At 41.3% G+C, this 27,552-nt stretch overlaps 1 protein-coding gene across 1 annotated transcript in view; it reads right to left on the bottom strand.

The window, feature by feature from the left end:
* ADAMTSL1 (ADAMTS like 1) overlaps window positions 1-27,552 on the bottom strand; it is a 445,880-nt gene that overhangs the window by 87,529 nt on the left and 330,799 nt on the right. Inside the window, exons 20-21 of the mRNA XM_003260400.2 lie at window positions 27,237-27,364; window positions 8,124-8,252 (exon numbers count right to left, since the gene is read on the bottom strand). Coding sequence (XP_003260448.2) covers window positions 8,124-8,252; window positions 27,237-27,364 — 257 coding nt within the window. The remainder of the gene's footprint in view (window positions 1-8,123; window positions 8,253-27,236; window positions 27,365-27,552) is intronic.

Below are 27,552 nucleotides of genomic sequence, written 5' to 3'. Positions count from 1 at the left end.
GGGGAGATCTTCTGCTGACTTGGGATGGGCTCTGTCTTTGGAAGCCAGGCTCTGTGCTCTAGGGACCCCGTGAATTCCTCAGGAAGTTTCCTTGTGGTTGACATGCTGGAAAACAGGCCCTGGGAGTTTAGGATGAGCTTTCCTAGATGCTGTTTTAGGAGGATCCTATAGGAGGCTGGGTTCTGAGTATGTTGAGAGACTGAAAGTCTGTGGCACGGATTCACAGGTCTCTAGAGAGCAGAAAGCACCCTCCCCTACACAACTCAGCCTGCTGACCCAGCTCACACAGTTTATTTATAGAACTCGCTGGCATGTATCCAGGGCATGTTTAAAGTGTAAAGTCCTGGCCAGGCATGGTGGCTCACACCTGTAATCCTAGCACTTTGGGAGGCCGAGGCAGACAGATCACAAGGTCAGGAGTTTGAGACCAGTCTGACCAACATGGTGAAACCCTGTCTGTACTAAAAATACAAAAATTAGCCAGGAATGGTGGTGGGCACCTGTAATCCCAGCTACTCAGGAGTCTGAGGCAGGAGAATCACTTGAACTTGGGAGGCAGAGGTTGCAGTGAGCCGAGATCACCTCACTGCACTCCAGCCTGGGTGACAGAGCAAGACTCTGTCTGAAAAAAAAAAAAAAAAAAGTGTCAAGTCCAGGGAAATGGGGTCAAAGCCAAGAATGGCCAAGGAACAAGACCTTTAGTCTAGTGGTCTAGTGTTTTCCCTGAGCTGGGGCTGGTTTTTGCCTTTGGGGCAAGGGCAGTTTGCCCTTAATGGCTAGCCTTCTGTTGAGAATGCAGAGTCTTCAAGGAGTTGCCTGTGTATCTGTTATGTGTCCTTGAAATTGGCTAGAGAAAGAGAGGCAGGGCTACCGAAAGTGGATGGAGACTTGGATACCACAGCCTTGTCACATCAGAGAGAGGCACACACTAATCTGGCTCTAACAGTAGGATACTTGATGCTCAAGTGCATAAGACGGGCAGGTTGGCATCATCTCTAAAGATACCTGGAGAAAAGACACAGGTGAGGGGTGGAACAGCTGACTTTTCATTGCAGCACCACTAGGGAGAGCAAGAGCATCGTGATGCCTGTCCATGCCAGCTTGGACTTTGGACCCTGAGCTTAGCTTTTTCCCATTTAAAAGAAAAAAATCCACAGCATTTAGGAGAAAGCCTCAGAAGTAAGTTGAAGAGATGCACTCTTAGCTATTTTTCTCCTGAAAGAACAAGGAAAAATGAGTTCCTGCGAACCCTTTTCTTTTCCTTTCTTCTTTTCCTTCCCCTTCCTTTCCCTTCCTTCCTTCCTTTCCCTTCCTTCCTTCCTTTCCCTTCCTTCCTTCCTTCCCCTTCCTTCCTTCCTTCCTTCCTTCTTTCTTATTGAGATGGAGTCTTACTCTGTCACCTAGGCTGGAGTGCAGTGGCATGATCTCGGCTCACTGCAGCCTCTGCCTCCTGGGTTCCAGCGATTCTCCTGTCTCAGCCTCCCAAGTTAGCTGGCATTACAGGCGTGCACCACCACGCCCGGCTAATTTTTTTATTTTTAGTGGAGACAGGGTTTTGCCATGTTGTCCAGGCTGGTCTCGAACTCCTGACCTCAGATGATCTACCTGCCTTGGCCTTCCAAAGTGTTGGGATTACAGGCACGAGCCACCATGCCGGCCCTGCAAACCATTTTCTAGCATTATTCATCCTCTTTCCCTCACATTGCTCACATGCAGCACTTACTGCCTGCATCTTCCTTTGAGGAGGGCTGTGGGCAGCAAACACAGAGACTCAGGGGGAGAGAAAATGAGAGTGAGAGTGACAGAGGGGAGGAGGGAGGGTGGAACAGAGGGAGAAGAGAGAGAACCCAGGAATGGAGACAGACCTGGGAGCTATTTCTCACTCCCCCAGGAATTGCTTGCAAGCTTCTTCCATTCCCTTGATTCTGTCTATCTCATGCCACTCTAAAATTGTTTGAGAGGACAGGACTGGATATAAACCAAAAGGGCTGAATTCCTCTGGTGACAGCAGGGGGCTTCACGGGAGAAATGGAAATGTTCAGAATAGCAGGGTGGAGGAAGAAACCTCCAGTTTCTGTAAACCTGGAACCATGGACGTGACAGCAGTCCCAAGGGAAGAGAAATTAAGTGGGAATCATTCTTTAATCTACTGGCAAACCTCTCTCAGATTCATTCAAGCACAGCTCTGCATTATGAGTTTGCCGATATAGGTATTGTTGCTGGTGCCACATTTTGAGGACTTCCTGCCTGGAAATGTGGGCCTTAAGTGGAGAATGATATTATGAAGACACCTTGGAGTGACAGCCAGTCCTTCCATAACTGGCTCTGACATTACGCATGTAGAATGAGGAAATAGAACACAATAATTGAGGCGTTATAAAGATTTTTTTCTTTTTCTCTCAGGAGATGACAATGATGCTTTAAAAAACTTCACCAGCCCTTGAATGTTCCACAGAGTCCCTTGAAAAGGTAGTGATACACATGCCTAATACTGGTGTTCAGAATACCTCAATATCGGAGTGTACTGAGAGCCATGCAAACGTATCCTGAGTGTGTTAAAAAGGGAGAAATAACATTGAGTGAACATTTGCTATAAGCCAAACATTTTATAAACACAATCACTTATTTTTCACAATGATCCTGTGAAGCAGGTACTATTTAATAACTCCATTTTATGAGGAAAAGGGTCTCATAGAGATTAAGAAATCTGCCTAAGGTCACATTTGTTTGGATGCCTGAACGATTACATTGGAACAGAGTTTCTGTTCCCCCCAGTTTCCTATCCTACAGCCAATCAGTAACCCACCAGTGCCAGGGTGGGAATTCAAACTGAGATACCTTTAATGCCAACAGTTCCCATCTTAACAAGTGTACACCACCTGCCATTATACTAGCCTGACTCTTGAGAGAAAATCTGAACTGCTGCTTTACTATTTCTGAACTGTCAAATGCTTAATTCCTTTCTACTTTCAGAATTAATGTTTCTGCTGTGGTTGTAAAACCAAGGTGTTGTCAGGAGAGAGGTTCCAGAATCCATGTGTTCTGGCTTTTTAGCTCTTTCTTATTGAGAAGCTTGGTCAGGTTGCGGGAGATGATCTTTTCTAGCCTGCTGTAGTGTGACAGCAAATGCCACAAAAAGAAACACCTGAAAATGACAGAAAATATGCTCTACCACAGAACAAAATCCAAAAGCTATGTTGCTGTGGACCAGCTACTTGGATAGGCTCCACATGCTAACCTCCCTGGTATTATTTGTATCTTAAAACAGGGAAGGAAAAGAACCCATGTTTGCATTTTCCCCTGTGGTATATCTTTTCAACAGCACCATGCTCTCCCTGCTGCTTGAAAGGATCAGTAAAACAGCTTAGTCATAATGGGTGGTAACTTGATATGATTACAAGGTCCAGTGCCTTTGATGTCCACGGAGCTGCCAGGTAGGGTGATGCTATAATATTCTTTTTAAAAAAATCCCAGACAGGGTATTCTTGTTAACTGGATCCCTTATATTATATTTGGAAGGCTGCCTGCACCATGGCAGTGTGTCAACATCTCAAGGTGGGGTGTCCACTCAAAGGTGCACCTTTACATGGGAAATTCTAGAAGCTTCCTAGGAGGTGTGGAGGTAGGGTGGCTTAGGGAAAGAAAAGAGAAAGGACACAGTAACTCAACTGTCAGTCTTGTCAATTATTCTAAAAAACCATGGCAGTCTGGAAAGAAGGTTTCCAGCCTTCCACGTTTCTCCATACTGACTGTGGCAGACAATGATAGCTGTTCACAAAACCAGTTTCCCTCTTTTTCCTGAGTACCCAGTGAGTCTACCTTCCCCAGCATCCTTTGTAGTTGTGCGTGGCCATGTGACTAAAGGAATGTGAAAAGTCTTAATGTGTGCTCCTTCCAGGTGTGGCCCTTAAAAGCCTTCTCAACCATCCCCCATATTCTGTTTTCCCCTCTCCTGGTTGATAGGATAGAGGTAACCCCTAGGGAGACCCTGGAAGGCATGTGTTCCAGATGTCAGACCCACCAGCATCCTATGACCCTGAATGACACTGTGGGGGCAGATCCTCTCCAGATGACCAGGTGTACTCTTCGGGCTCTTAGGTAAGCAAAAATAAAACTTCTATTGTATTTGAGCCATTATACATTTGGGGGTCTACTTGATACCAGAGTCTAATCTATCCTAATACACCACTCATCACTGACTCTTGAACTATTTCTGCATCCTTAATCCTGCTGATTTTATCTCCTAAGTCCTTCAAATACTTCCTTTGCTTTTAGGAGAAAAACCTAAACTGTACCATAATCTATGAGAACATGTAAGATCTAGCCCCTGCCTACCCGCACCTCCTCAGCCTCATATGCTACTTTCTTCTCTGCTCTTGATGTTATAGCCACACCACCAGCCAGGTTTCACTTCTTTAAATGCAGCACGCTCTTTCTACCTCAGGCCCTTTGCACATTCTGTTCCCATTTACTGAAACACTGCTTCTTCCCCGATCCTTTATCGCCGACTCAGTTTTCTGACGTCTTCGGAGAACAAATAGCGAACAAGCATGGGAGTGATACAGTGAATTAGGTCACTTTTCAAGAAAAAGCCTATCATACTCATTGCCTAATGCTGTTGATGCTTTAGGATTGGGAAGAATGTGAGGCTGCATTTCATAAGCTGAAAGCACATGTATGCAAAAAGTTGTTTAATGAAAAATTGCTAACAATTCAAATATGTGAGTCAGTCTAGGTAAATTACATAATATTCTTAACATAGGCTATTATATAGCCATTAAAGTTATGCTTATGACACAGACAAATGTTTATTACTGAGAGGAAATAAAGCAGGATAAAAGGGAATCATTAAGGAAATATAATAAAATGTCAGCTGTGGTTGAGTTTGGAGAGAACGACTTTGAACAAGCTGTTTTCTTTCCTTTTTGGCCTCTTAAATTTTTCTGTGTTTTTCTAAAATTTCTTTAATACGCTAATATTTTATAATAAGAAAACAACAACTGTATCTACATATCGCATTGTATTATCATTATGTATTTCATAACTTTTCTCCTTCCCAGACTGTGAGCTTCCTGAAAATTGTATCTTGTTTATCTGTGGCTCCTTGGATTAGGAGAAATTGGATCTAACCTGGATTAAATACTCCATAAAAAGCTGCTAAATGACTAACATGAATGAATTTGACATAAAATACTGCTTTAAGCAGGCCCTTATGGAGTCGCACTTCCCTGTCTATTATGAGAGTCTGGGTTGCAAATTCTCAAGCTAGAGTATTAGCTACTGGCAATGTTATTGGTGCTTAGAGAATCCCACCTAACCAATCAGGAGGCCACTAAGCTGCCTGGCTAGGAATGGGATAGAGATGACCAAGAGTAAGGAAAGAGCCTTAAGAGCCACTTATAGCAGCAAAGTAAAAGTAGTCCTCTGCCATTTGGCATTTAGCATTATAGCTGTCAGTGTTTTAACTGGAGACTAAGCTCACAGATGATTTCCTTGTCCAGCAAATTCACTGTGTAATTATAAGCAGGCTCTTTCCCACCTACTTTGAATGAGTATCTTGTTTAACAAAAGGAATAAGGACAAATATACAAATATTTATTTTAGTTAATCAGCATTAATACAGATGGTTTTATGGGTAAAAACAAAAATAAAGACTGCAATGTCATAGCCAGGGAAAACTAGGTATATCAGGTTCTCACTACAAGGTTATCAAGTGAGCCTCTGGACAAAGTCCCAGAGAGAGGGCCCTAGGCGGCACGAAAGAGTGGCCAAAGCTCGTTTTAATGTCTTAGGCTCCCCAACGTAAATACTTCCTCAACCAGATTCTGGTTCTCTCAATCTCCTTTAAATGCCCATTTCCTTGTTTTGCTGCACTTTCCTCCCCTATTTTTTTTTTTTTTTTGAGACAGAGTCTTGCTCTATTGCCCAGGCTGGAGTGCAGGGGTTCGATCTCTGCTCACTGCAACCTCTGCTTCCTAGGTTCAAGTGACTCTCATGCCTCAGCCTCCTGAGTAGCTGTGATTACAAGCACTTGCCACCATACCTGGCTAATTTTTGTATTTTTAGTAGAGATAGGGTTTCACCATGTTTGCCAGGCCGGTCTCAAACTCCTGACCTCAGGTGATCCACCCACCTTGGGCCCCCAAAGTGCTGTGATTACAGGTGTGAGTCCCCGCGCTCAGCCCCTCCCCTATTCTTTTACTCCTACCAGTTCCACCTCTCAAGAAGATACACAACGTGGTCCATCATGTCACTAGTGTTTCATCGCCAAAGCATGTGTCCATAGTGATCAGGTGTGTGTTGAGGGGCGATGGTTCTGCAGAAAGGGCTCTACTGGCACCACCATTAATCCCTGCACAGAGGGGTAGCTCATTCATGTCAATCCCTATCAGGGGTTTTGTCTTACTACCTATCTAGGAGTACAGGGGCTGAAGGTACTTGGTTCTTGATTTCACTGATGAGGCTGGAAGGGAAGCGTCACAAAGGCCATGAGAAGCTCTACAAAGGCAAAGCTAATGCACATTTACAAAGATAGATTTATGTTTCAGATATCCTAATTTTTATTTTTTGAGATAGGGTCTCGCTCTGTCACCCAGGCTGGAGTGCTGTGGCTTGCCCATGGCTTACTGCAGCCTTGACCTCTGGGCTCAAACGATCCTCCCATCTCAGCCTCCCTCAGCTGAGACTACAGGCATGTGCCACCACACCTGGCTAATTTTTGTATTTTTTTGTAGAGACAAGGTTTTGCCATGTTGCCTAGGCTGGTCTTCAACTCCAGGGCTCAAGTAATCCGCCCACCTCAGCTTCCCAAAGTGCTGAGATTGCAGGCGTGAGCCACCAGGTCTGGCCATATTTCAGATATCCTAAAGCTATCAGAATATTTCAAAGAAAATCAGACTTGGCTATTATTTGGAAACAGTAAGTCCTAGGTTAAGATATTCCTCCTACTTACTCTAAAATGGGTTTTCTGGTCTTATAAGTAACAAATTGAGGTAAACCTTCATAGGATGAAGATCTAAGATGAAGAAACCACCAAAGCATGGGGTGCCACTACCTATCTATTCTGCAGACAGGGTATGATCGGGGAACCTGGGTTTGGTGTGGCCACGCCACTGTGGGGTATATCTGAGGAGGACAGCAATCAGAAGACTAGTAGCCCAACGGCACAAGAACCATTCATTTCTTCATACCATTGTGGCAGTGAAACCCCTAGGGTACACATCACAAATGAGTGGTCTACAGGAAGGGAAAAATAGTAGCGGGGCCTCATTCTGCTATATGTAGGTGTTTTCTGTCTTTTAATTGAAGGCAAATATTTTTATACAGAGCATATTACCACCCCCTATTGTCTACTACTCCTTGCTTCACTGTGCCTTCCTGGTCCCTGTTGACCTCTGAGTTTGCAAGGTCCACCTGAGGGCAATGCCTGTATCAGAACTCCACTGGCTATCTTCTCTAATAACTCCTGCCCACTTCTGACACGAGCAAGCTCTGGGCTGCTGTTGGTCTTACCTCTTGCCATCTTTCTCACGTCCATCCAGTCCTTACCTTCCCATCCCCACTGTCCTGAGTTCAGGCCTCCATGACTTCTCCTCTAAACTACAGTGATGAGTCTTACTTGGCCTTTCTGTCCTAGTATTTCCCTTCTTCAATCCATTCTCTTCAATGCTGGTGGCTTTGTCTTTCGGAAGCATGGCTCTTTAACGTCACTTCCCACCTGCATTTCTGCACTCTGGGCTCCACCCAGACTAAAGCTCACACTGTTCTCTCTACAGCCTAGAGGATTTTCTACTTCCATGAATTTATCACTCTCCTTTGTCCACTTGGAATTCCTTGCCCCCATCTTTGCATGTTCACATTCTATCTGTATGGAAGGCTAAGATTAAAGAAAAACATACACATAAAAAGATCAATTTTACCTATCTGTCCCAGTCAGAATTAATCTTTCTTCCTCTCAATTTCTATAGCATTTTCTACTTTCAGAGCGACTGAGGTTCATGCTTTGGCTTTCCTACTAGCACTATATCCCTGAGAGTAGAATTTGTGTCTAATTTGTCTTTGTATCCCCAACCTAGCACAGGGCTCCATTAACATGTCAACAAAGACATACATGAATTTCTCACCTGCAACCTGGCAGTTAATTGTCACATTCACTCCCTGCACTGTTTTGATGGTGCTTCCTATATCGACTGTGACTGCAGGCTTCTCCGTGTTGATCACAGTCATTCGTGATGTTTTCACTAGTGGCTTTCCTGAAGATAAGAAAGAATATGAGATGTTACTTGGTGGTGACTGTGGAAATTGGGGCATTCCTTTGAAATATGGGCTAACCACCAATGCGTGACTGGTCTACCCAGACTTTTGCCACTAACTATGTTTGCTCTTGAAAAATTGCAAGTGCACAGTATAAAAGCATCTACCTACCTACCTACCTACCGTAGTGTTGTCAGTAAAAGACCAAGGGTTGAAGAGTTTGAAGATAGAGCATATTATACAAATTGAGATGATTTATGCATTCTAATCATTAAATTAACAAATAACCCTCAACATCATGTTTTACAGGGCCTTTTTTAAAATTAAATTTTTTCACTTTAAGGTAATTGTAGATTCACATGCAGTTATAAGAAATAATAGAGACTGCTGGGTGCAGTGGCTCATGCCTGTAGTCCCAGCACTTTGGGAGGCTGAGGTGGGTCAATCACTTGAGGCCAGGAGTTTGAGACTAGCCTGGCCAACATGGTGAAACCCCGTCTCTACTAAAAATACAAAAATTAACCGGGTGTGGTGGCATGCACCTGTAATCCTAGCTACTTAGGAGGCTGAGGCATGAGAATCGCTTGAACCTGGGAGGTGGAAGTTGCAATGAGCCGAGATCACACCACTGCACTCCAGCCTGGGTGACAGGGCGAGACTCTGTCTCAAAAAAGAAATGACACAGGAAGACAAATACTGCATTATCTCACTTACATGTAGAATCAAAAGAACTTGATCTCACAGAAGTAGAGAGTAGATAGTGGTTACCAGAGACTGGGGAAGGGAGTGGGGAGAGGAAGATACCGAGAGATTGGTCAAGAGGCACAAAGTTATAGTTACATAGGAGGAATAAATTATGGTATTGCATAGTAGGGTGACTATGTGTATATTTCAAAATATCTAGGAGAAAGGATTTTGAATGTCCTCACCACAAAGAAATGATAAATGTAAGAAGTGATGGATACGCTAAATACCCTAATTTGATTATTATACAATGTATACATGTATCCAAAAAAACACACCACACTGTTCCCCATAAATATGTACAATTATTATGTGTCAATGAAAAACTTTTGAAAAGCATGATCTACAAAAAGAAAAGTTTGTCTTTCTGTGCCTGGCTTCTTTCACTTAACATAATAACCTCCGGGTTCATCCATGTTGCTGCAAATAACAGGATTTCTTTTTTTTTTTTCTCTCTCTCTTTTTTTTTTTCTTTGAGACAGGGTTGGTCTTGCTTTGGCATCCAGGCTGGAGGGCAGTGGTGTGATGTTGGCTCACTGCAGCCTCTGCCTCCCAAGCTCAAGTGATCCTTCCACCTAAGCCTCCTGGGTAGCTGAAACTACAGGTGTATACCATCACACCTGGATAGAATTATTTTTTGTATTTTTTATTTTTGGAGATACAGGGTTTCCCAGTGTTGCCCAGGCTAGTTTCAAACTCCTGGGCTCAAGCGATCCACCCACCTTAGCCTCTCAAAGTCCTGGGATTACAGGCATGAGCCACCATGCCTGCCCTCATTCTTTTTTTTTTTTTTTTTTTTAAATGGTGGAAAAGTATTCCACTGTACATATATACCATATTTTCTTTATCCATTCATCTGTTGATGGACACTTAGGTTGATTCTATATCTTGGATATTGTGAATAGTGCTGCAATAAATATTGGAGTGCAGATATCGCTTTGATTACTGTTTTTATTTCCTTTGCGTATATACCCAGGAATAGGATTGCTGGATCATATGGTAGTTCTAGTTTTAATTTTTTGAGGAACATCTAAGCTGTTTTCCATAATGGCTATACTAATGTACATTCCCATTAACAATGTATAAGAATTCCGTCTCCTCCACATCTGCACCAGTATTTGCTATTTTTTGTCTTTTTGATAGTATCCATTCTAATAGAGGTAAGGTGATATTGCATTTTGGTTTTGGTTTACATTTCTCTGAAGATTAGTGATGTTGAGCATTTTTCATATGCCTATTGGCCATTTGTATGTACTCTTTTGAGAAATGTCTATTCAGGTCTTTTGCCCTTATTAATTAACTAATTAAGTTCAGGGGCACACATGCAGGGTTGTTACATAGGTAACCTTGTGTCATGGGGGTTTGTTGTACAGATTATTTCATCAGCCAGGTATTAAACCTAGTACTCAATAGTTATTCTTCCTGATCCTCTCCCTCCTCCTGCCCTCCACCAGGCCCTAGCGTCTGTTGTTTCCTTCTGTGTGTCCATGTGTTCTCATCATTTAGCTCCCAGTTATAGGTAAGAACATGCAGTACTTGGTTTTCTGTTCCTGCGTTAGTTTGCTAAGGGTAATGGCCTCCAGCTCCATCCATGTTCCTACAAAGAATTTGATCTTGTTCTTTTTTATCTTTTGTCCATTTTTGAAAATTATTTTTTTGTTGTTGTTGAGTTGTCGGAGTTCCTTACATATTCTGAATATTAATCCCTTGCCAGATAAAGAGTTTGCAAATATTTTATCTCATTCTGTAGATTGTCTTTTTATTCTGTTGATTGTTTCCTTTGCTGTGCAGAAGGTTTTCAGTTTGATGTAACCAACAAGGACACAACAACAAAAAGGAAGCTACAGGCTAAGATCCCTGAAGAACATGTATATAAAAATCCTTAATATACTAGCAAACCAAATTCAACAGCACATTAAAAAGACTGTTCACCATGATGAAGTTTCATCCTACAGACACAAGGATGGTTCAACATATGCAAATCAATAAATGTGATATATCACATAAACAGAATGAAGGAAAAAAACCATATGCTCAACATCACTAATCTTCAGGGAAATCCAAACCAAAACCACAATGAGGTATCATCTCACCCCAATTAGAATGGCTACTATAAGAAAGACAATAGATGTAGAAAAAGTGTTTGACAAAATTCAACATCATTCATGATAAAAACTCATAACAAATTAGGTTGAGAAGGCTTCAGGAATATAAAGGCCATATACGACAAATCCACAGCTAATATAATACTGAATGGGGAATAACTGAAATTTTTTCCTCTAAGATCTGGAACCAGACAAGAATATCCATGTTCACCACTTTTCTTCAACATAGTACTGCAAGTCTTAGCCAAACCAATTAGTTAAGAGAACCATATAAAGGGCATTCAAATTGGAAAGGAAAAAGTTAAACTGTCCTTGTTTGCAGATGGCATGATCTCATATACAGAAAACCCTACAACTTTACTAAAAAACTGTTAGAACAAATTCAGTAAAGTTGCAGGATTCAAAATCAACAAACAAAAATCTATAGTGTTTTTATATACTAACAGTAAACTATGTGAACATAATCAAGGAAACAATCCCATTTACAATAGCTACAAAAAACCCCTTAGGAACAAATTTAACCAAGGAGGTGAAATATGTCTACACTGAAAACTATAAAACATTGATGAAAGAAATTGAAAAGGACACAAATAAATGTAAAGATATCCCATGCTTATGGATTGGAAGGATTAATATTGTTCAAATGTCCATACTGTACAAAGCAATTTACAGATTCAGTGCAATCCCTGTGAAAATACCAATGACACTCTTCACAAAAATAGAACAATCTTAAAATTTGTCTGTAACCATAAAATACCCCAAATAGCCAAAGAAACCTTGAGCGAAAAGTACAAAGTGGGGGGCTGGGTGTGGTGGCTCATGCCTGTAATCCCAGCACTTTGGGAGGCTGAGGCAGTGGATCATGTGGTCAAGAGATTGAGACCATTGTGGCCAATATAGTGAAACCCTGTCTCTACCAAAAATACAAAAATTAGCTGGGCGTGGTGGCACAGTGTGTAGTCCCAGCTACTTGGGAGGCTGAGGCAGGAGAATCACTTGAACCCAAGAGGCAGAGGTTGCAGTAAGCTGAGATTGTGCCACTGCACTCCAGCCTGGTGACAGAGTGAGACTCCATCTCAAAAAAAAAAAAAAAAAAAAAAAGTACATAGCTGGAAGCATCACACTATCTAATTTTAAAATATACTATAAAGCTACAGTAACCCAAACAGCATGGTATTGCCATAAAAATAGACACATAAACCCATGGAACAGAATAGAGAACACAGAAATGAATCCACGTACTTACAGCCAACTCATTTTCAACCAAAGTGCCAAGAACACAGAACAGAGAAAGGACAGTCTCCTCAATAAATCGTGCTGGGAAAACTGAAGCTAGACCCCTAGTTCTTACTACATAAAAATTAAAAATGGATCAAAGATTTAAACGTAAGACCCAAAATGATAAAACTACTAGGAAAAAACATAGAGGAAACACTTCATGACATTAGTCTGGGCAGCAATTTTTTGGATAAGATCCCAAAAACATAGGCAACAAAAGCAAAAATAGGATTATGCTTTTGATATCAAGTTTAAGAACTATTTGCTTAGATCTAGATCCTGATGATTTTTTCTATTTTTCTCTAAATGTTTTATAGTTTTACATTTTATGTTTAAGTCTGTGATACATTTTGAGTTAATTTTTAGGTAAGATGTGAGAGGTCACATTTAGATAAGAGGTCAAAGCCCATTTATTTTTTGACTATGGATGTCTAATTGCTCTCTCACCACTTACTGAATAGGTTATATTTCCTACATTGAATTGCTTTTGCACTTTTGTCAAAATTAGTTGGGCACAGTTGTGTAGATCTGTTTCTGAGTTCTCTATTCTGTCCCACTGATCTATGTGTCTGTCCCTCTACCAATACCACACAATATTATTTATTATAGCTATATAACTAATTCTGAAATTAGGTTGGCTGATTTCTCCTGCTTCTTTGCTATTCTAGTTCCTTTGCTTTTTCATATACATTTTAGAATAATCTTCTCTACATGTATAAAATATTAGTAAGATTATGATAGCAATTAGATTAAACATGTATATTAGGAAACAAATGACATCTTGACTTTGTTGTGTTTTCCAATCCATGATAAATGTCTATTTATCTTCTTTAATTTAGATCTTCTTTAATTTCTTTCACCAGAGTTTTGTTGTTTCTGAGATACAAGTCCTGTTATATTTTGTTACATTAACCTAATGATTTTGGTTTTCTTTCGATTGTCTATAAAGACAATCATTTCATCTGCAAATAGGGACAAGTTGTATTTCTTTGTTTCCAGGCTCTATGCCTCTTACTTCCTTTTCTTACATTACTGCACTGGGTAGAAGTTCTAGCACTACAATGAATAAGGATGGTGAAGGTGGGTTTTTTCATGATGTCTAGGTTTCAAGTGAAACCTGTGTATTTTTCAAGTTATGAGACTTTGGATCTTATTTAAACCTTCTGTTTTAGCTGCTTTCTATAAAACCACTCAGGCATGGGAGCAGGGAGATGCCTCCTTGTTACTACCCAGTGCAGGTTAAGTCCAAGTTCTCCACTTGGCCTCTTTTGTTACCCAAGTGTGGGACTCCTCATTACTGCTGGGCAGGAGTGGGAGTTCTGGATCCCCACATAGTCCCCACTACACAGCTGCGGGAGGAGCCTCCTCACCTTGGGCAGGTGGTACAAGCCCTCGCTCTCCAGGAGACCTCCTCTACACCACCCCAGGGGGGAGGGGAAGGTGGGCACTGCAGGGTGAAGGTGGAACTCCAGGCTCCCCATGTGGTCTCCACATTGCGCTCTGGTAGATGTAATTTACGAGGACTGAAAATCTCTGATACTCCCCTCCATGAGGGTTGGGGGGCATCTCATTTGAGGCTGGCTGGTGGGGAATCTAGGCTCCCTGCTCAGCCTTTGCTGGTGTGGGTAGTGGTGGACACACTGTTTTCGGTGGCATTTGGCTAGCATAGAGTAGAATTTTCTAAAGGTTTTCTGTCTTGCTATGCTTCCCCTTTCATGTTCCTTTTGTTTTGGTACTCATTGGTGTTTACCAGTAGCCAGCTTCTTGAGCTCCAAGTTTGTGATTTATGAGGCAAAAAGAAAACCCAACAAATTTATAGTTTGATTTCCAAGCTCTTTGGTCAGTTGGCTTTCTTCCCTTTACTTTTTAGTCTACTTATGTGTGTTTTATATACAATGTACAGGGCCTTTAGTGGTACTTAGCAGTAAGAATAGGGAAAAGTGTAACTATGCCATCTTTCCAGAAGTCAAAGTCCTGTGTACATTGTGTTTTAATAGGCCTTCATCAGCTGGGAATAAAATACAGCACTTCATGCACATGACTACAAAATACAATGAAAAGACTCATTCACTGAACACCTTGGGGAAACAGGGTCCACATGAGATCATATTCATATAACCAAAGCTTAACCTTTTGTAAGTTAAGTGGATTTAATTTTGTTTTAACCATTTTATAGGCAGGATATTCTACAGTGATATTCACTCTTCTCTGCTTTCATTAAATGTGAAGAAACCTTAATTCAGAAATGCCCTTTGGAGTCTTATACTTGCTTTTTATATTTTTTGTTTTCTCCCACATCTATTTATCCTGTATTCCTGTTTGCACCGTCCCACAGCCTCATAATAGAAGCTATCCCTCTTTCTTCTTTGCCATTTTATTTGCCTTCTAGGCTTAGGTAGTAATTAAGCTCATCAGAACTGTGTTCGAGGGTAGAAACTTGAATAATGTTCTGAGACGCTCACCTTGGAATGCGTGCGTAGGCTCTATTTTGACTGTTCAGGGGCCTCTTTCCTTATACCACTTATATTCCATACATTTGAAATTATGTATCATCTGATGAGTGATTTAGTACTATAATGATTGTTGAGCATAGTAAATGCATGGCCACAATGGGAGGAAGCAGTTGGAATGATACTGAATTAGCACTGGTATACATGACCTCACCTCCCTACTCAGAGTTAGAGCTACCCAGTTCTGACTCCAAATCTACCCTACATCTCACCAGCATCTCTGTTTCTATGATCTAATGCTGCCATAATCTCTGGCTGGACTGCTATACAGCCTAACTGGTCTTCTGACTTTCACTCTTCCCTCACTACAGTTTTATGGCAGCCAGAGTGATCTTGCTAAAACATGAATCAAACCATATAACTTTTCTGCTTAAACTTTCCAGTCCCTTTTCAGTACAATTAAAACAAAATTTCAAGCTCTTTTTCTTTTCTTTTTTTGTTTTTGAGATGGAGTTTCGCTCTTGCTGCCCAGGCTGGAGTGCAATGGGGGCATCTCAGCTCACTGCAACCTCTGCCTCCTGGGTTCAAGTACTTCTCCTGCCCCAGTCTCCCAAGTAGCTGAGATTACAGGCATGCACCACCACACCCAGCTAATTTTGTATTTTTAATAGAGACGGGGTTTCACCATATTGGTCAGGCCGGTCTCGAACTCCTGACCTCAGGTGATTGCTTCCGCCTCCCGAAGTGCTGGGATTACAGGTGTGAGCCACCATGCCCAGCCTCAAGCTCCTTTTTGTGACCAACCATCCCCTGTACATTAAGACCCAGTGGTCTATATCACCTACCTCACTTAGCCCACACTCCCCATCAATCACAGTGCTCCAGCACACTGGCCTTCCTTTCCTCCAACACAGGAGAATGTCAGCCCTGGCCATTCCCTGTCCCTGACATCTTCTACCTACAGACTTCTGCACGGCTCTCCTCTGGTCGTTCAGGTCTCTGTGCAAATAATACCTCCTAGTGAGGCCTTTTCTAACCACTCCATATAAAGCATGCATCCCTGTGTGTGCCATGGAGGTGAAGAGATGTATACTTTAGATGGGGACAACTTTACTTTCTTCATAAGCACTAGAACTAACAGAATTTATCTTCTATATTTGTGTATCTCCCAGCAGCCCCTGCTACTTCATTATGTAATTTTGATAACATCAGAGATCTCATCTCTCTTGTTCTCTTCTTTATTTCTATCACTTAGGCCTGGCACCTAGGAGATTCTCAATAAATATCTGTTAAATGAAAATATGTTTTCATATATTAAATGAAATGAAAAAATGGTGTGCTATGTGCATTATCTGGATTTTTTGGATAACAACCCTGAGAGGCAGAAACAACAGTACTATCTTTCACATACACAAAGAACTCAGACTCAGAAAGGCCCCATGGTTTGTCCAAGGCAACAGAACTAGCAAGTTATAGGGCTGAACTGGAGCCCAGATCTTTGACCTAAAGTCTGGTGCTTGTGATAAGTAGTCCCAAATCTGTGTCTGTGGACTGGCTGCCTCAGAATCCCCAGGGCACTTGTTTAAAATATAATCTGTCCTGCTATAATACAAGAGTTGCTCTACTGTGTTATAAAAACAACGGTGCCAATGGGGAAAATGAGGTTAGGGACCAGAGAGCTTTAGAGTCACAATTACCAAGTTATTTTTCCTACAGGAATTTTAATAACAAAGGTGGTTTTTTATAGCTGCAAGTGTATAGCTATAAAATTCAAATGTCACTGAATTAAATCCAGCCCTTAATTAATTATATTGAGTTTTTGCTGGAAAGTAATGGCCTTTTTTTCTTGTCAGAAGTACTGTTGTTAGCACAGGCTACTTCTTATACATTCTTATTACCTTCATGATCCACTGTTAAGACAAAGCACAGAGTTATCCAAGTATTTATAATCAATATTTATAATGAAAATAATGTTTCTTAATCAGTTGACCCTCTTACACCTATTAGAAAAATGTTAGCATATATTTTGAGTCCCACTTTAGAACTACTAAATCTGAATCTCAGATGACAGGGTAGAAGCTGTAATCTCTATTTTAAACAAGTTCCTAGGTGATTCTGTTATGGAGGCAGGTTTGATATTCAATACGTTGTACTCTTTTAGTTTTTCTTTAACTGGTTCCTGTTCTTCCTGGTGAGAGATATCTTTTGAGCAGCACTAGATCTCTATTACAATTTTTCAAGCTGGAGCTGTTATTTTAGTGGCCAACTTAAAAAAATCAACATAAGCCTACTTTAGATCACCTGGTTGATCACCTACTAATTGATTACTGCTGTGTGATGACTGCCATGTGATCGCCAGTACCTCTGTTTGTGGACACGATTACAATCACATTGATATTAACTAGTACTAGTTTAACCACAGAAGTTAACTAAGGAGAAAAAAACAAAGATGCAGAGAAGGAGTGAAATGATAAATCATACATTTGTGTTAAGATAACAAAAGCCATGGCATGCTGTACCAAAAGGGCTTTCAGAATAGGAAAAACAGAAAAAGGTGCTGAGAGCTAAATCAGAATTACTGAGCCCTCCACTGCATGAGCCGCGCCTCAGCAGTCAGTACTATGTATGCTTTTTTTTTTTTTTTTCCTTTGAGACGGAGTCTCGCTCTGTCCTCCAGGCTGGAGTGCAGTGGCGCGATCACGGCTCACTGCAAGCTCCGCCTCCCGGGTTCACGCCATTCTCCAGCCTCAGCCTCCCGAGTAGCTGGGACTACAGGTGCCGACCACTGCGCCCGGCTAGTTTTTTGTACTTTTCAGTAGAGACGGGGTTTCACCATGTTAGCCAGGATGGTCTCAATCTCCTGACCTCGTGATCCGCCCGCCTCGGCCTCCCAGAGGGCTGGGATTTCAGGCGTGAGCCACCGCGCCCGGCCAGTACTACGTATGCTTTGTGAACAGCCATTTAGTTTTAGCAAGTCAGCATCAGCTCACAGATTAGTGTGAATTTACAGAAATTGATAGAGTTTACATTCTTTCATTTAATCTGTAAATTTGTTGGTGTTATAGCTTAATGAGAGCCATACAAACAGAAGGAGATTATGCCAAGTTTTATATCTGTATAAATTGAAGAAAAAATAAGGAAACAGACACAAAGGCAAGCGTTTCAATTTATCAGGCCCAATATGAGAAGTGAAGCCCCTCCAAGATAGTCAGACACAGAAACAGAAGCATTACGAGAATCATTTTTCACGGTTCCTTCAGATCTCATTGTACCCACAGCACAGCTTTTGGATTATAGTTCCTGTTAGAAGTAATGTAACAGGGGAAATAGAACCTCACTAATAAACGAGGGCAGCTCATATACAAAAGGCGAGCTGACATATGGCTGAAACTTGTACGTCAGCATCCAAGGATGTGAAGGCCATTAAGGAAGGAGCATGGCCTTGTGATGCCTTTAAAACAGAAGTGTTCAGCAAACTAGGCACCATCCTGATCCTGAAGGATGAGGACCTCTGGAGAGACAGGCAGGGACAGACGAGTAACCCCTGGAACAAATGCTCAGAAATCCATTCTTGCACATAGTCTGGGCTCTGGCTCAGGTTTCTCTCTTATGTGATTTGGGGTAAAATCAAAATTCAGTGGGAAAAAATCTGAACATATGTGTTTGAAAAATATCTTTGGCCTAATACAAAGGTGATTGAGAGAGAAGCCAGAGGAGATGGAAAGTTTGTTTTTTGAATGAAGCCAAGAGTAGAGAGCATTGTAAGTACTGTTTACTCAGGGCTGAATCCCAGGCCTCTGCTAATAGAAACTTTGTTTAAACTGTCATGCCGCCTTCCATTTTAGAAGCCATGGCAGAGAGTGACTTGCTATCAGCCAAACCCTTTTCCTCTTCTTCCTGTGCACACAGCTAGATAATTTTCCAGCCTTTTTGCAGTTAGCTATGAGCATGGAACTGAGTTCTAGCAGATGGAACATGAACAGATGTGAAGTGTGCCACTTCTTGGCCCAAAATACAAAAACTCTGCTGTGCAATTATTTTAGACTTTATGTGAGCAAGAAATAAACTATCACATTTTAGCCATCATATATTTATAGGTTTGTTTTTCTGTAACAGTAAGTGCCATTTAACCCAGGCTTAATGAACATTTGTTGACTCTTTGGATGAATCCAATGGGTCTTCCTTCCATTCCTCTAACATTGTAAGTCACAAATATACTTGAAAATAATTTCCCCTAGTCTTTGCCATCAAAAATGAGTTGTACTTCAAGGACTTAGATTCTCTGTTTGGCTAAGGCAGTTTAGGCTAGGAAGTGTGCATGTGTATTCATTCTCAGGGAGAAGAGAGACTTCTGGAAGATAACTGGAAACGGGGCAACAACAGACACAAGGGCCGCAGGCTGGGCAGATTTGGCAGGTTTGGAGATTTCATGAGAGCTTCAGAAAGGGCCCACAAACAGCAAATAGGTTTGAGATCCTGAAGCCAAATCTAATGACTGACAGAGTTTTCCTGGAGTACTGTGCAGATACAGATTCCGAGTTACATTCATAAGGGCTGAAGAGCAAAAACACACGATGAGCTAGTGATGCCTGCAGTGGGCAGGGGCAGGGGCAGGAGAAAGGGCTGTCTACAGGTTAGGTGTCCCGACCTCATCTCTGCATAGTATAGCTAAGTACCCTTAGGCAAGTTATTTAATCTCTGTGCCTCAGTTTTCTACTTCTACAGTGGCTGAGAGGAGTAAGTAAATGGATGCATGCAAAGCTGTAAGAAAAACGGCTTAGCACAGCAGGAAGTTTGAATAAATGCTAGCTATCACCAGCACTATCTCTGCTATAACACAATGGCAAAACTCTCTGAGGAGCAGTGCTGGGACCTTCTGATGAATACAGAAAACACACAGAAAGGAAAACGTTAAAGAAAAGAAAGAGGAAGACAGGTAAGAGGAGAGGTAACAAATTTGTTAGAAAGAACTAAACTGCTTCTATTTTGAACAACTCTGAGAATTCCAGTGTAATTAGAAGAAATAATTTAAATACAACAGATTCTTTGTAAACTGGTAACAATATCTGGACAGATGCAGAGAGCTTAAAAGTCACACCATGGCTGGCCTTGTTGAAGATTCCAAAAAGTACCCATTTCTAGAAATGCTAGGAAACAACATATGCCAGATCAACTCCCTGGGTGACCCCATTAGAGTTCAAGAAAACAGTTGTGATATCCATGGAAGATCCAAATATCAGTTTAAAACACAAAAAAGACAGTGATGTCTACTAATTAAAATATTTGAGTATACAGCAATATTTGAGTACAGTATAAGGTAATATTTTAGTTTAAAGCAATGAAGTATTATAAATTTCACACATTTTTAATACCCTCAACTGAGCAAATTGTATTTAATCCAGATTTAATCAATGAACAATACCTTATAAAGAGTGAGTATATCAAAGAAATGTCTTAAGAATAGCTACACTCTGCTTATACTAGAATTGTCATAGGTTTCTCACAAGGATCACTGGAATTAAATCTTCAAATTTTCTCTGAAATGAGAATTTCCAGTTGAAGAATTTAAGACTCATGAGTCAAATAAACTTTGAGGGACTGAAATCAGCATGAGCTAGGAAAACCCTTATAAATACCAAAAATATCTTATCCATCTGATATTAGTAATAATGGATTCTGAATATTAATGTTCCATTACTATTCCTTGCTGGCCAGAAGCTTTTCCGGATCTTGCTACCTGACAATTCCCGTAAGAGCTGCTTTGTTACAAATAATAGTTACATTAACATGCAAGATCTTTTCTTAGTCCAGTTTTCCTTCCCAATGTCTTTTGCATTTTATAGTGGAGGATTTTTAACTCCCTGCTGACCTTCTTGCAAGGCCTCCTTTACATCTATTTCCGGCCTCCCGAGTCAGCATTTGACCAATAGCCAGCTCTGTTTACCCTGTACCCTTTGTCTTCACCAGTTCTCTGAGACGTTTTCTTCTCACTTGTTATTCTTCCAAGACTTCATCACAAAAGCTGTACTACGTCTTTGCCATCTAGTCTTCCATTCCCCAAAATACAACAGAGTTGATTTTCAACGTCAGAATTTCAGATAAAGGGAGTTAATAGTTGATAGTGATGGTAGAGAATGCTATCATTCATTATTATATACGCAAGAGATTCATAGAACTCTTGGGTCTAAAAGAGACCCAAGACAGCAGCTATTTAAATCCCTCTGTTTATAATCAGGAAAGAGTTTCATAGTTCTATTCTGCTTCTAAATTTGGCAATGAGGCAAAAACTTTCCCTAGAATCTTACTATTCTATTATTATAGTAGGCTTCTTAGTAATAGTAAAAAATAATTATTTCCCTTCCATCCAAATTATTACATGGTTTTTGTCGGAATAATCTAATCAAATAAATTGTGATTATACTTTGAATAACACTCTGACTCTCTCTGGAAAGTGAGGTGTAATATATGAGCAGATAATATAGAAAATGGAATACAAACCGGGGGTATTGGTAGCCTCAAGGCTATATTCAGAGCACAGACATGTTTAGCCCAAAAAGGATTTTTAAAAATTTGAATTAGTTGGGTTCAGTTAAAAATGGTGAGTTAAAAAAAAGGGTTGTTTTTAAACACCTTTTGGTTTGGTATCTCTAAAATTATGGGAAAGTCTAGCAACATTAAATTTTTATTTTTGGGGGATAACAGTCAGATGAAAATGAGCTGTGCGCTCTTCAGACAGGTTGTGGTGGGCAGAATAATGACCTTCCAAAGATGTTTATGTCATAATCCCTGGAACCTGTGACATGGCTAAGGCAAAATTAACATTGCTAATCAGCTGAAACTAAAATGGGGAGATTATTCTAAGTTATCAAGGTAGGGTCAACATTGTGACTACTAATTAATTGCCTTGCATAAAAGATGAGAAGGAATTAGAATTTTTGTGGCCTTGAAATTCTGTTTAGTTGGCGTGCCTTCAGCATAAATATTACAGGGCCCTTAGCACTTGAGGAAGTAGGTAGGGCTTAGACTGCCTTTGCCCGGACGTTCCCAGGCTGCATGGCTTCCTTCTCATATCCTTGTTTCCATTACCATTCTCTTTCAATATTTAGATTTTTTTTGGCAATGTCAGTGGGTCAGGTTGCTCAGATTACTACCATTACCTCTTCTAATTATTTAATTGATGTTGATGGCTTCTAAGTAGAATAAGGCCAGAAGTAGTTCTGCCAAAAATTCTTTGCATGTTCCGCTACTGAGTCCTAGCCAAGGGACCCCATACTTAGTCCAGCCATGTGATGCTGCAGCCTCTCTAGAAACCACTAACCAAGGATGTGGTATATCCCACCACCTGTCCAACCACCATCTTTCCTGCATTCCATTGAATAGATGTTGGAATTGCCTTTTTGAGACTGAGAAGTGCTAACTTGGACCATTTGTACTTTCTTTTTTATTTCCTCGAGTCAACTGGGGAGCTCAGTGAGATTCTCCCGCTATATTCTCATCAGTTTTAAGTAAGTTCTATAAAAGCTTGGGGTCTTTGGTGGGCATTCTCTACATCTGTACTTACTGAGAAAAACTTAAGGGCCTTAGCTATTCAGTATTCTATCAGATATTGAAATCTCCTTGATGGCAGCTTAGATCAGTCAGTGGCTATTACCATGTGGCCCAGAGAACAGTCAAACCTGTCCACTTTTCCTTTTTTTTTTTTTGTTGAGATGGAGTTTTCCTCTTGTTGCCCAGGCTGGAGTGTTGTGGCATGGTCTTGGCTCAGTGCAACCTCTACCTCCTGGGTTCAAGTGATTCTCCAGCCTCAGCCTTCTGAGTAGCTGGGATTACAGGCGCTTACCACCACACCTGGCTAATATTTATATTTTTAGTAGAGATGGGGTTTTGCCATGTTGGCCAGGCTGGTCTCGAACTCTTGACTTCAGGCGATCTGCCCGCCTCAGCCTCCCAAAGTGCTGGGATTACAGTCATGAGCCACCATGCCTGGACCACTTTTCCTTTTGATCTAGTGCATCGGAGCAAATCTTCCTTTGTTAGCCTTTGTATTGGTGACTAGGTCCTCTGTGAGCCTAACTCTTTATGAAGCAAAGTTTCCTCCTTTGTTAACAGAACTGCTGGGTGAACAATTCAGAAATGCTAATTTGAAGTGACTTACATTATGATAAGCTTACACAATCACTTGTCTTTTATTGTAGCTAATAAATCATGATGGGGAGGGACAGAGGAAGAAGAATTTAAAAAAAGATTGCCTTTTATTTTTATTTTCCCAGTGAGGTTTCTGTGATCTCTTTATTAGACACAATGTGTATCAGCTATTCAACTCATAAAGAGCAAAAAAAAAACATGCTAGGAAAGGAGAAATATTTGCTGTCTCTCCCTTCCTGTGAAAACGTCAGATGAGCTCATCTGTGTTCTCTCCTTTCAATGAAAGATACACTTATCCCTCAGCCCTCATCTTATTCTCATTTCCCATTGATGATGTCAGGCAGGCCTTACAGTATCTCTTTTGTGATCTTATAAAATCAATAACAACCAAAAATGTTTCCCTTTTGTCGATGACCTCACCAATGGTCTATACCTGGAAAGGCCCTTATCTGCATTGGTAAGTACAGCTAAACTCCACGGATCCAGACTGAAGCAATTTACCAGGAAACTACTTCCTTTCCTTCAAAACCTTGCCTAGGCCATTCAGATTTGGAAGATTTCTGAGCAAGATGGCTGAGTGCTGAATTTAACAGCCAAGATGATTCTCCAATCTCTGTGCTTATGTCTGCACACATCAGAGACTCTCCTTTACCTAGCCCTGTTTATTCCTGAACACAAAGTAATTAATACTTCAAAGTGTTAGGTATGTGACATTTTGGTGACATTCCTATAATCCCCTCCCTGCAATCCTCCCCTCCTAAGCTACTTTCATCTACACTTGGAGCAGTGAAACAGCATCCAGTTAAGTGAATTTAGAGAGAGGAATTTTGTGCCATTTGGTCTAAATGGCTGTGAGTTCCCTGGGCTGTTCCAGGGAGGTAGGGAGGGAAACACTGGCCATCTCCATGCTGAGACGCTTGCAAGGTACTCCCAAATCCCTGAGACTTAAAGATAAAATCAGCACATAATGGAAGAGTTTAGAGAGGAGCAAAAGGCACAAAAGACAGTATTTTACAGGCCAAACAGGGCAGAGCAAGGAAGGTTTGGCTGTATTCTATGTCTAAAACTAAATGGTGTTTACATGTTCAAAGAAAACTTGTGTACAGAGTAAGAAATAGAACCGAAATGAATCTGAGGGGCAGAATTGGCAAGACACTGGATCCACGGGATGGGGCAAACTCCATGGCAGGCATCTTACTGTGGGCCAGGGAGAGCCCAGCAGGCCTCTCTCTCTGTGGCCCATGTGAAATATTCATCACAAGCCACCTCACTTGCTCTGAATCCAGGCGCCCCAAGTACTTTCCAGATGGCTAATCTAGCTTCCCTATTTGACACTGAGACATTGACAGAGCTGCTCTACAAAGAGTTTGTGAGCATCCTGGTTCCTGAAAAGGAGTCTCTCCCAGTGTAAAAATAAGTTGGCTTTTGTTGTATGTATTATTCTCTCAATAATAATAGCTAACAAATATTGAGTGCCTGCTACATGCCAGCCACAATTATAAACATTTGTTATGAATGATTGCATTTAATCTCCATGAGAACTTTCTGAGTCAGGTGCTGTTATTAGCACCATTTTCCAGATGAAGAAATTGAGTGAGTATAAAGACGTTGCTTAAGGTTACACTTAGGAAGTGACAGAGCCAGGATACAGACCTAGACCCTAAGGCTCCGGAGCCCGTGATTTTAACTGCCATGCTATGCCTGCTTTTGTGAATCGTTATGAGCAAATTTCCCTGCATCTGGTCAATGCAGGCACACTGGCAAGACACAAGTCCATACTTTCCTTATAAAATCATGGGGACACTTGATTATCTTGAGGCTCAAAATCTTTTTTTTTTTCCTCTTTGGCCTACATTTATACTAAAGTCCAGGAAAAAACCCCTGCAGTTTCCATAAAAACACAGTAGTGCTGAGATTCATCATGAGGATTTGACTGCAAGTGAACTGAATCAGTTTCTAAGTTCTAAGTTTATTGAGTGTGAACGATGTGCCTGGCATTGGGTTAAGTGCTTGTTCACATGTGCAATCTTACTTAACCTCACAACAACCCTGTAAAATAATGTTAGTTTAATTTTTACAGATGAGAACAGAGAACTCAATGAGGTTATATACTTTGTCCAAGATCAGACAGCTAATAAGTAGTATAACTGGTCATCAAACTTAGAAATGCCTGATACTCATTAACCCCACCCCTCCAATTTATGTTCAGATTATATCTTATAACCTACTAAGCAGGCTCTCCATGCATACATTTGAAGTAAATTGTAACTGTCTCCCAATTCTAGGTAGCCAGGGATCCATCACTTGCCTTCACTCCTCTGTAAGCATCAGGGAGCGCAAAACACAGGTTTTATTTATTGCTGTAGGTTCCACAATATGTCGCAGAGGGTGTACTCACAACAGGAGCTGGTGAACCACCTAACACTGTGAGCATAGACATTGGCACAGGTGTGGATGATAAACTCAGGTAAGGGTACAAATGCAGTCTTAAGGCAATGTACATTTTGAGCCTTTGTTTTCAGAGGGACTGCTTGATACATTTTCCAGCAGATCTATACAAACCCTAGCAGCTAAGGTGCAAGGATGCAGCTCCCTATGCCCTGGGTGTGGTGTCTGTGGTCATACTTCACCAGGCAGCCCCTCTCCTCCCCTTCCCTGGTGCCTCTTTGGCCTCTCTGTCTCTCTTCCCTGGCTTTGAACTTGTTGGCAGTCTCCAATAACCCCTCTTCAAAGAGCTGAAGGCAAGCCTGATGTTACAATTGCCTTGCTTAATTCCAGACAGGTTTCTATTAATCGTATTAAATTCGGGTGAACAAAGGGTATTTAGTCTGTGATAGAGCTGAACCGTATCTGGATTAATATAAACAAGAGAATTCATCCTGCAAGAGCCACTCTCTGCCAGCAACTCAAAAGACGTCAGCAGTGCCCTTGCTAAAGCACGTTGGAGGGTGGATGGCAGGAGAGATTTAACAAGATTGGTGCTGAGCATCTGGACTCTGTATAAAGAGGGGAATAAAGATTGCAACTGGAATACATTAGAAGAAAAGCAAATGTTTTATTCACAGAAAATAGGCATTAATAATATCAGTCTTTAATCTGGCCCAGGGCTCCTTAACTTGCCTTCTTCATTGTTGCCTTTGATCTTCCCTGTAAAGCCGCCTGCTAAGGGTCCCTTCCCAGATCAGCCTGAAGTCATGGGGGCAGCAATACTCTTGCTAAACAGATATGCAAGGGGGTAGCACGTGTGACTGGAGTACAGTATGACAACATAATCCCGGCAGGGACAGATGAAGTCAGTGTGGGGTGATGTTGGCTTTTCTAGCATCTACTGAATCATCTGATGAGAGCAGCAATTGAAAAGAATAAATACAAACACATGCGACACAGCCACAAAGACTGCATGGCTCAGATCTGAGAGGAAGGATCCTATTTTCTCAGATCAGTGGGGAAGTAGGGAGAACAATGAGCTGGGAGTTAGGAGACTCCAGTTCCCTTCTTCCCCTGCCACTAGCAGAGCAGCTGTGTGACCTCGGGTTGCCTGGCCTCTGAGAAACAAGGGCCTTGGTCCAGCTGGTATCTAAGTTCTCTTTCAGTTTCAAAGCCATGGGTTGGTCCTATGCAAAGAGGTTTTATAAAAGCTCTACATGTCTTTTACTACAAGACCACAACTTTGGGAGACATTGTACTCTGAGTTGCAATGTTCTTAAGTCACCATGTGCAGAATGTATTGTCTAACCTCAATGGATAAAGGGGAAGTGTTGGCAGTGCATTAGAGCAAGGGGATGAAATAAAGCAGAATCAGAGAGAAGTTCTGGGGAACACTCCTGCTTCAAGCCATGACCACAGAATTCCATTTATTTATGCGTCGTAGTCTTTCTTGCAACAGGTGGAACAAGGAGATGGCAGGATCCAAAAGAGTCTTCAATGATCATAATTCACAATTCATGTTACAACATGCTACTTATTTGCACACATCACCTTTGCTCACATTATTCTTTCTGCATGAAATATCCCTGTCTCTTATCAAAATTCCACTCATTGCAACTCTAAGACCTCTTGGTCCTTGCATACTATTTGGTTATCAGTTATAGCACTTCATTCTACCTCATACTACACTGCTGTTGTAATTATAGATTACAAACTCCCTGAAGATGGGATCTGGGTCTCCTTTATCTATGCATCTCTGGGCCTGTTTGACACACTGCAGGCACTCATTCAACAAATGCTTATGAAATGAACAGAACAGGGGTTTTCGGGTTACCTGCTAATGTGACGGCAATGGAGACAGAGTCGTATCCCAAGGCATTGGTGGCATTGCAAGTGTAGAAACCCACATCTGCTTCCACTGGTGCCAAGATCTGTAAGGAATCATCTGGCTGTAGAAGAATCCTGGAGCAACAGAAAAGAAATATAGACCTGGTCGAGTCAGTTGACTCCTTTTTGGCATTCAATATTGGTAAGGCAGGAAGGAACCTCCGGATGTATGCAGAACCCTGTTTTAACAACAGAGACAAACCAGCTACAAGGACAGTCAAGAACCTGTGCTCTCTTGCCTCTTTGATTAATGTGACTGCGGT

The sequence above is a fragment of the Nomascus leucogenys genome, chromosome 1a, assembly GCF_006542625.1.
Source record: "Nomascus leucogenys isolate Asia chromosome 1a, Asia_NLE_v1, whole genome shotgun sequence".
In the NCBI taxonomy this organism is placed as follows: Eukaryota; Metazoa; Chordata; class Mammalia; order Primates; family Hylobatidae; genus Nomascus; species Nomascus leucogenys.
The sequence above is the reverse complement of the archived record's forward strand: the minus strand, read 5'-3'. Positions and strand labels throughout refer to the sequence as shown.